General features: G+C 38.7%; 1 protein-coding gene across 1 annotated transcript; it reads right to left on the bottom strand.

The window, feature by feature from the left end:
• Window positions 1-1,442: 1,442 nt before the first annotated feature.
• On the bottom strand, window positions 1,443-10,377 carry LOC306774613 (actin-related protein 2/3 complex subunit 1A). The gene is made up of 11 exons (XM_079264734.1): window positions 10,127-10,377; window positions 9,356-9,449; window positions 8,926-9,030; window positions 8,496-8,718; window positions 7,564-7,671; window positions 7,333-7,436; window positions 7,108-7,216; window positions 6,018-6,093; window positions 5,724-5,917; window positions 2,401-2,491; window positions 1,443-2,288 (listed from the first exon to the last, which is right to left on the bottom strand). The coding sequence occupies exons 2-11, from the start codon at window positions 9,417-9,419 to the stop codon at window positions 2,250-2,252; spliced, it is 1,113 nt and encodes a 370-aa protein (XP_079120860.1). The 5' UTR covers window positions 9,420-9,449; window positions 10,127-10,377; the 3' UTR covers window positions 1,443-2,249.
• Window positions 10,378-10,585: the final 208 nt, after the last annotated feature.

Raw genomic sequence — 10,585 nt, 5'->3', positions numbered from 1 at the left:
GGGCCTGTGTGCCAGATATCATCAACACCAACAGTGTTTTTATAAGGACCAGTTTGCCTTGTGTGTTACAAACTTTTAACGCTGGAGCTTTGGATCTTGGTTTTGTCCGCCCAAAACTCTTACCATCTAAAGGAGAGGTCAAAACCTTTGTCTTTCACAGCCATTGTGTAAATGGGGCCTTACTTCCAGTGCTTTGTGGCACACTCCTCCAGACAGACACACAATTTTACTTTTTAACAGTGCCTTTAAAGTTGCACTAAATAAGAACATCTAAATCAACAGGTGCAATATTATAACTTTTTTTACATTATGCAAAAATACATTTTTTCTCATTTCTTTTGGGCAGGGCTCAAGTCATGAGTCGTGCTTCTTGGAGTCTATGAGCTGTGGATTTGAAGATTGAAGATCACTGTAGGGATCATAGTTACTCTTCAACTATGGAAAGAGAAGAGAAATGGGGGAGATTTTAAAAGTTGGACTGGGAGCATTTGGAGAGCGCAGAACAAGCCATTGTATCCTTTCCTTGCCTATAATTGTGGGCATCATTTTTCAGTTAGAAGCTCTAATGGCAAAATTATCTGCATCTAACCGTAATAAAGAATCTTTTAAAAAATACATATATATATATATCCTGGGTCCAGATGGTGAGTTTGATGACCCCTTGTACCATTTTGGAGAGTTCCTGAAAATTCTGTTGAAGTCTATCAATACTTTTTGGGTTGTGTTACTGAGACAAACCAACACTGTCAAAAATTAGTGTTCCATTAATTTCAGTCATTTAACCATTAAAAGATGTTTTAACCTAATTATTGTGTTATGATTATGCCTACTGACATAAGAACAGCTGCCCTAGTCATCCCAACATGAAATATGCCAGGCATCGATCACATGGGACACTACTGACACAAAATGGCTTTGTTTCGAACTGGCTTTTGTTTTCTACCAACTAAATTGTCTGAATTTCTATATGGGGTAAATTTTAAATAAAATAAAACCTTCATATTTTGAGCCATTCAACTACCAAAAGGAACTTCTTCTTTAAACTGTTATAGGGGCTAACAGGGCACAGGAGAAGGTGGTTGTGGGGGGTGTAAGGGGACTGTGGATGTGCGTGTTTTATCTGTTTGATGTAAATTGTTTTATTATGTGAAGCACTTTGCACTGTTTTTTTTTAAGCACAAAAACTGCTATAGAAATCAAGTTTGATTTGATTTGAAAGGTGGGGAATCAGAAAACAGTAGCAAATTCATTGATTATGTCATAAGTTTGTATTGCTATGTCATCAGTATTGTGGATGCTTTTTGTCACAATAATGGAAATCTGATGAGTATCCCAATTGTCTTGAGACCAAATCTAGCAGAAATAACCGTTTACATTTCAGAAAACAAGCTTTAACTATGCAACCACACTGGCAGAGAACACAAACAGAGAAGTAGGATATGTGGTGTAAATGTTTCTCATCTTTATTTCATTTCTACCTCATGATCAGTTACATAGAAATCCTCCATCTTGCATGGTTTTAATGTAGTAGCAACAGAGCCCAGCGCTAGCCAGCCAAGACTCTGTGCAGACTTTAGACAGCTGCGTTCTCTCTCCACCATCAGATCCTGTAAAGGTTTTAACAGACAACCAGCAACATGTACTCAGAATATCAACAACGCTTTGTCTTTATCGAAACAAACAACTTCACCGGTTGTAGAACATTTACTGTCCTCCAGTGAGGACAAATATCACATCTTTTCACCTACTTAACACCAATATTCAGAGATCATGCTAAGGCTGATCTGAGGTGAAATACAGTCTGATATTTTTGGATAAAACACACTTTTAGTGTTCAACTTTTGGTACAGGAGGTTAGAGAACATAAAAACACACATTTCACATCAAGTTTAATACGTGTCAGATGACCTTTCCACTTTGACACCCGGTTAACCTTCATTTAAAAACAAACAAACAAAAAAAGAGAGAAAAAAAAAAATCAACAGTGATGTCACACGTCAGCTCAGTGTGTATAGTGTGTGCTTGTGTTTTAGTGTGAGCATGTAAGTACACATCCAACAGAATGTGTAATGGTCTGATCAGTGCTTCAGCAGACACTCGATAAGGTGGTCAGTCGTGTATGTTACTGGCTGCGTCGCAGGATAGGAGGGAGGGGGTGAGATAGAAATCGGGAGGAAGGATGAGGAAGGGGGGGAGACAAGAGGGAGAAGTGAGGCTGCAGCGTCTTTTCTTTCATTCATAAGATTTCTTCACATGATGCGGAGGCCCTGGATAGAAGCCTCTAGACTCTGAGGACGGAAAACAAAGGAGGGGGTTGATGTTGAGAAAGGAGACAAAAAAGTTTAAAAAAAAAAAAAAAAAAAAAAAAAAAAAGAAAGATGATCATGTAAAAATATTTACCTTGAAGTCCCAAATGGTCATTGCTCCATCAATGCCTGTAGTGCAGAACTTGCGACAATCCCTTTTGTCCCCTTCATAGATAGACACTTGGCTGGAGAACAGACAGACAGCCAACTATAAAAGGTCTATACAGAGCTTGAAGGTTATAAATCAAAAACAGTGATGCAAAGTTTTGCTCCATCAATACTGAAGAATTATGAAGATTTCTTATACATTAGATGGTAGTGGTTACAAGTAGGGATGTACCAATCCACTTTTTGGGCGTTCCGATCAGATACCGACATCTGAAATTTGAATATCTGCAGACACAGATATTTGCCGATACGAAATCTTTTTATGTGAACATTATTGTGACTATGGTTATTATTACTGTTATAACTGTGTAGGATTTCATTAGGTTGTAATAAATTACCCATCCTTTCTGAAGTTACCTTAACAATACAAATATAATAACATGACAGATCTTACAATTTCAACAAGTTTTATTTTGATTTGGCATATTTTACCTAAATACCACTATCGCCGATACTGATATCAGTGCATCCCTAGTTACAAGAGCAGTACCATTACCCCAGCAGAAAACACACATACACTGAAAAACACTACATCCTCATATACGATTAAAAAAAAGAAAAAAAACAAAAGAAAAAAAACCCCCAATAACAACCCTTCTAAAAACAACAAAAAAAAACTATTTAAATGACAATTATTTTGCAGGTTGATGGTTTAGTTACTATTTGACAAGTTTTCTATAATGGGATACTTCTTCACATTCACTGCCTTTCTGACTAGACTTGAACAAAGTTGGGACTATAGAAGGAATAGATCTTCAATACAGCTCAGAACAACACGGACAGACTGCTGGAGTCTTATCTACGTCTCTTTATCCATATACATACTTCACAGGGAAGCTAAAGTGCTCCCAAAGGAGATTTTAACAACAGAGGAGAGTCTTCAAGCCTTGGTTTCTCCTTGAGACTGTCGCTAGTCATGTCATCCACTAACCAGAGGTTGCGCTGCACTCAAGTGTTGTTGTTTACAGAGGAATAATGTGCAACGCAGTCACACTTCTGTGTGGGAACTCGATACACATCCGTTCTGTAGCAGAAAATCCTTATGGATATGTACCGTTACAGCCCTAATATTTGTAAAATGTGTGTCAAATTACATGCGAAAGCTTGAGTGTTAGTTAAATGTAAAAAAAACAAAAAACAAAAAAAAAACAGGTTAGCAGGCTACTTTGTGGCAAATGACAATATCCCAAGTCTGTTTAATTTACACTCTGCGGCTAATTGGGATTATGGGTGTTGTTGCTACTTTGCCATGCACTTTTTGCCTGCACTCATCTATTTCTGTTGTTCTTAAACCAGATGTGTCAGAAAACCTTTTTTTTTCCTGTCTCTAACCAACAATGATCTTGTCAGCTGTCATGTCACTGCTTGTTAATTACCTAAATAGACTCCAGTTGAAAAGTTGGTTGCCAGTTATTTGGTTAAATTAGCTGCCCTTGTCCTCTATAATGATTATATAGTTCACAAACACAAAGTCTCCATGTCTGTGCGCAAAGCACAGTATTAGAAAGTATTTTAAAGCAATGTTCAGCTCAGTGATGTGTAGGAAATGGCAGGCACTCTATTTATTCTCTGGAACTGTTTGAGTTAAGCCTTTTTTAGAGAAGAGAAACAGGCTGCTGCATCTGAAGGAATCTGAAGAATCTAAATAAATACTGCATTAAAAAGCAACTATTCCTCTGAAAACAAAGATCAATACCTTCAATTCCCAGATCCTCACATCATCTCTAACACAGCGCACACAGCCCACTCTCGTACTTGCAGGGCTTTGCAGACTTAATGCTGCAGTGCATGTGAAGGTTGTGTGCCAGGTCTCTCTCACCCTTCAAACCACAAATAAGTTTCAACCTGTTTTATCCATTTCACACCTCAGAGTACCAAGCTCTTCCTGTAGTGAAAAAAATTTACTATCCTGCTCCTTTCAGACATAAATGCTGGGCGGCTGTAGCTCAGGAGGAAGAGCAGTTGTCCTTCAACTGGTAAGTTGAGGGATCGATTCCAGGCTTCCCCTGAAATGCCGAAGTGTCCTAGGGCAAGACACTGAACCCCAAACTGCCCCCCGATGTGCCTATCGGGGTATGAGTGTGTTGAGTGAGTGTGTGTGAATGGGTGAATGTGACAAGTAGTGTAAAGCGCTTTGAGTGGTCTGTATGACTAGAAAAGCGCTATAGAAGTACAAGTCCATTTACCATTTACCACATATAAATCAGAGTTTCCGTTAAATGGTATTTGGAGTTTTCTGAGCTTTCTACAGTGTTGAATCCTCATCAGACATGTGAACGGCACCGTTTTTTTATCACCTAAACGCATGTTTGAGTTTGAGTTTGAGTTTGAGTTTTCCGTTCGGTTTCCATGTACTTCGAAATCCTTGCGACGTCCCGGGGGATAAGGTTCGGTGATTGGTTACCTTCTACTGGTTAACAAGGGCATGTGCAAATACATCAGGCGGGTGGAAAACGTCGGATAAAGTTATTTCCAACGATAGCTGGTGAGTTTACCAAAGAGACATCCTGCTGCATTCGTTGCTGTGGGTTGCTGTTTTCCACTTCGTTTTCAGGGTCTGATTCAGGTTCCAACATGTAGGGCTGTATGCTATGTGTTGACATTGTATTTTGTTTTTTTATTGAGTTCATATTAGCCTAATCCTTCTGTTTATGAGATGTTACAATGACGGCGAAAGCAGTTGCAGTGCGTGCTCCCGATGTAGCGCAGTGGCGGGGGGCGGGGCTTAATGCGGAAGAGTCTCAATCCACTTGTTTTGCCCACAGGCTGATCTGACAGCCTACGGAGAGGGTCGGTCTGAAGTAAATAAAGCGATTTGTGACAATAACTCGATCAATCCCAGCCCTTCTGGTCTCAGAAATAAAAATAAATTAGCCTGAAATGCACATAATAGTTCCACTTTAAACTATACAATTATTATAGATTAAAACAATAAACTTAGAACTTAAAAAGAAGAACTTAGAGCCTTGGTTTATATGCTTCCCTTGTTTCCTTTCAAATTTAGCAAATCAAGTCTCAGTTTAAAAAAAAAAAAAAAAAAAAAAAAAGAATTTAAAAGAAAACGTTTTGCTTTGAACTGAGACAAATTACTTTGTTTAATGTGTTTACCAGTTACAGTCTATGATGCAAGTCTGTATAAGGCAGCACAGTAAACTACATTAACTAAACAAGTTACTAAATGAGATGATAGCATTTGACTTCAATCTAAATACTTATTGTGTCTGTCTCTGATCTATGCATGTGACCTACGTGATGCTGTTCTGGTGCAGTGTGTCCAGAGCTGTGTTGCGGTCTTCAGTGGTGGCTCTCTTGTCCATGTTCCTGAAGCGCTCCATGGCAGAGATGTTCCTCTGGATGCTCTGCTTGGGGAGGTCCAGCTTTGACAAAAACGTCAGCGTTCCACCATCGTCGCAACGGAATAGCATTGGGCAACAGTCGTGGCCCTGATAATGCAGAAAACAGACAGAAATTTTACTTCATTGCTTACATTTTAAATGCTGACCAAAAAAAGAAAAAAAAATTGACAACACATTTTATTCTTACCGCAGCTACTAGGCTGTTCTCTGAAACAAAAATGACACTGAGGAGAGGAAGAAACTCCGTCTTCAGCTGTGAAGGACTAAACAACAAAAATGAACAACAGACATGAGAATTATCCAATTTTAGTTACACTCAAAGTAACGTGATGTAAATCTGCACACATACTGAAGAGAAATCGAGATTTTGAAAGAAAGCGAAAACAAAAGGATGTGTGATCAGAACATTGCATTTTTAAAAGAAACTTTAATAAGTGCCTTGTTGTTAGTCTCGCCATTGATCCAGTTGGTTTGGGGTTTGTCCATGAAACCTTACAGGTTCAGCCGATAACCTGTTCAAAATTCATGAAATGTGGTTTGTGGAGTAGCCAACACTACAAACAATATTCTCACTTATATTATGCACATTGCTGTGTTGTTTATCTGACTATTACTTTTAAATAATGGATTTAATCCATTCGAGGTCATTTTAATTTCATGAAAGTGGCTTTGTTTTTTCAAGATCAGATAACTTATCTGATCTGTTGATCAACACAAATAATCCCTTTTTCTCACTGACTAGTTTGAGTTAAAGAGGCCATATTTTATCAGTTTTTAATCAAATCTTCATACTGCTAAACACAAATTAAAGATGTGTTACTAAAACGTTTAAACCTTAAAACTCTGTGTTCCCGGCTTGTTTGATGACAGTGAAATCAATAATGTGCATTTCTGGAGCCACTGCTACCCAGTAGCGTTCTGAGGCTGAGAAACCGGACTATACAATTTTTTTCTTCCGTGACGCAGCATGATGCTGCAGCAGAGTTTTGCTTCACATGCTAGAAAATGGATATAAACACACTGGCTGTTTCGAACGCACGCCATCGCTGATTCAGCAAAGAAATACAGGGAGAGATAAAGGGACACAATTTGAGTCATCGTAAGATTGTTATTTGATGGCTGGAAAGCGCTAACAGGTCATGTAGGATGCAAGATGGATGCCAAATTCGCTAGTGATAGGGGGTGCGACACTGGGAAAATGGCAGAAGCTCTGTAGTGTATCCTTAAACCAATTATTTAGTCCCTGAAAATTTTAAAAGGTGAAGAAATAACCATACCTGGCAGTCTTAGAGCTGTCTACCACAGTAACAGTGCTGTCATGGCTGACCCAAGCCAGACGGTTACCAGAGGCTGAGAAAGAGACTGAGTGGACCCAACCCCCTCCACCTAAAATATATAATGCACGAAGGGGGGAAAAACAAACAAACAAACAAAATCATGTCAGTTAAGTCAGAAATGACTGCAAGTCATATTAAAAAAGATATTCTGACATCAATACAGACCTGCTCCTCCAAATTCTGCTAGCACAACCCCAAATGGCATCTTGCTGCCCCAAGGTGTGGGGCCTGGTTTCTCTTCCACCTCCTTTATGTAGGCTGAGAACACTCTGGAGGCCCAAAAGAAAAGCAAAGAGTTAAAAACAAATTAAAGTCACTAAATCTACAATTTGCTACTTTGAAGTCATTAAAGTATCAGGAATGTTTTGATGACATTGTATTGTGCACAAATATTACCTGCATTTGAAGTCACACGAGCCAGCAGCCAGTAGGATGTTGTTGGGATGCCAGTCCAGGCTAAGGATGGTGGAGCGGATCGGTTTCTTGATGTGCTTGCTTACCCACCTGAAATACATAGATAACATGGAGTAATGTTGTGGTGAAGCCCATGCCTTCTAATAAGTAGGTTACACGCATTTTACATGCACAGCTAAAGAATAAACATTTCTTTTATTTTTCCTTCATGTTGACTTATAGAAACTTGTATTGTGTTGATTGTGTTGTGTTTCAAAGACTGTGGACCACTTCATTTGCTACTTATAGCATCAGTGTGGTGTTTACAAATGAAACCAAAATCTTTTCATGTGGTGTGTACCCCAAGTGACAATATTCAGTAACACAGGCAGTTACAATGACGCAGTTTGATGTATTTATTGAGACTGGAATTAACACAAGTCTATTCATGTCTTCATTTTTCTAACAGTTTTCCCATCTGGTATTTAAACCAGAACGGTGAGTGTCAAAATGCTTTGAAGGGGTGGTCCTATTGATGTAACTCATTATTTTTGAAGAACCTACATGTGGGGCATTTGGAAAATTTTCTAATAAATTTATAAGTGGACTGATGTGCACATCCATTTTTTATGTCTGGGTATTGGTTGAAGAACTGATTTCTACCTTTTCCTTCCACAACTCAACCAAAGTATTTTTAAACATTAAACAATGTAAACAGATCTTTGTATAAAAAAAAAAAAAAAAAAAAAAAAAAAAAAAAAAAAAAAAAACAATTAAAGAATAAATAATAAGTAGAACTTAACAACACAGCAATACATATTTTAGCCCACAAACAAAGCATTAGCAGCCTGATTAATCACAATAACGTAAATAGAAAGAATTACACTGATCAAATTCATTTATGTTGGATAAATGTTCCGTCATAGCGGTCTCACCAGTCGTTCTCAGACTCAAAATAGCAGACAGAAATGAGTCGGGCACCACTGCCAACTGCAAACTTGTTCTCCAGTGGAGACCACTTGACGAAGGTGGCGGCTCGGTTGATCCTGAGAATGACAAGTGTGGGTTTCCATACCCCCTCCTTCTGGGACCACACATAAGCATTACGATCCGCCCCACATGTCACTATACGGTCACTTTTGGGAGCCCAGTCAATACCTGCAACACAAATGAACAGACCATTTAACTGAAAGTTTATTATTAAAAAAAAAACATTTAACTGTAATATTCATTTATATACTGTAAAAATCTTTTTTTTCCTTTTTTGACAATTAATCTCTTCCTATGCAATTTTGACTTTGGGAATGCCTTTTTTTGCACAAAAACAAAAATGCGTACATATACACACATAAAAATCCTGTATACCTGTTATATGTCCATTGTGCTCCTTCAGTTCATGAGTCTTCACCCACTGGCTGCCATTCTTCTTGTAGATATGAACTTCGTGGTTATTTGGACTGATGGCAATTTCTAAAGGCAAAAGGAAACCAGTAGCGTAACATGTTGAGCATGCAGACAACAGACCACTGAGATCAGTTTTCTGTGCCAAAACTCCAGAATGATGACTAAGTGACTTTTAAAAAAAAAAAACAAACAAACTTATCTTACAGACACCATTTCATTTAATGCAATGTTTAGCTATAAAGACTTGTTTGCGTTTGATTTTGTGTATTGTAATTTTTTTTGTAATTTTTCATTGTAATCTGAAAGAAGCTCTAACAATTGTTTAATTTAACTCAGGTGTAGTGTTTTAGATGCCATTTTTAGGCAACACATGAAGTAATTTGAGCCTCACGTGTCCTGTCGCGGTTCCATGCGTGGCAGGTGATAGGTTCCAACAGAAACTGATGAAGGGACATCTCGTCTGGGTGTGGTCCTGAAGTGCAACTCTGCAAAGCCACACAGTGAAACTTAGTGAGCGACAACAAATCCCAAGCGAAGAGCTGTGCTGGACTTTGCTTCAGGCACCACTCAAACACCACACATTTCAGGCTGAAAACATTAAATGTGTGAGGATTTCTCCAGTGGGACAGAGTGTTCACTGACAACTATAAAGCCAAGTTATTAGGATTTTACTTGATAGCATTTTAGCTCGGATTCATCAACCAAACAAACCCAAATCAGTCAAACCATCGAGCGACTGCCTTTACTGGCCTCTGTATTAATTAACAAAATGCAGTCAAATTAACATTAGCCAACTTTTACTAAAGTATATGCAGTTTTTAAATGATGAAATAACAAAAACACATTTAAAAGCAGATGCTAGCCACATTAGATTAAGTTAACAATCTAACATTACTCCAACTGGGTTAGGAGCTTGGCTCGGCGAATCGTTAACACTAGCTAAACATTATCAGCGTTACTTACCCCTTAGTCAAATTATTATGTTAGAATTATATGGTGTCCAGATGGCCTGACAGCTAGTCGACTTATTAAGAATATATTGATCTGCTGCTATGTACACGTTTACCAGTAGGCCTACGCTCTCTCTGTCAGACCCCGGTGTTTCCTTGGAAGAAATGCTTTTCTACATCATTACATTCCACTAGCCTGCATGCTAACTCACCTCGTCAGTCCGGTTCTCCGAGTATGTACTCTCGTTAGCCGGCGCGCTAGGTCACGCTAACAGGGAAAAGGTTAGATCAGGAATGGACCTGAATTCGCGGACTCTGGTCAGTCGACACGAATTCGTCCAGGAATGATGAGGGAATGTCAAGACGACCAGCAGGACACGACCGGAAGCATCCGGTAGCTAACTCAGCAGCAAAACCCGTGGATACCTGGCTGACAGCTAGCTTAGCATCATCCCGCTGGCTATTACATTCAACAGAATAATTCCATTCACGTCGATGTCTTTAACACCACCAGTATGAAAGAGCTCCTCTAGCGGCTAAAGTAGAAATAGAAACGCCAAAAGTGGTTTTTACAGGTCATACAACACCCCAGTTTTCTTACATTGTTGTAATATTTTCTTCCAAGTAAAAAAAAACAAAAACAAAAAAACAACAGTTGTTTAAAATGGAAA

The sequence above is a fragment of the Telmatherina bonti genome, assembly GCF_933228915.1.
Source record: "Telmatherina bonti genome assembly, chromosome: 3".
In the NCBI taxonomy this organism is placed as follows: Eukaryota; Metazoa; Chordata; class Actinopteri; order Atheriniformes; family Telmatherinidae; genus Telmatherina; species Telmatherina bonti.
This window is presented reverse-complemented; position numbering and strand designations above follow the sequence as displayed.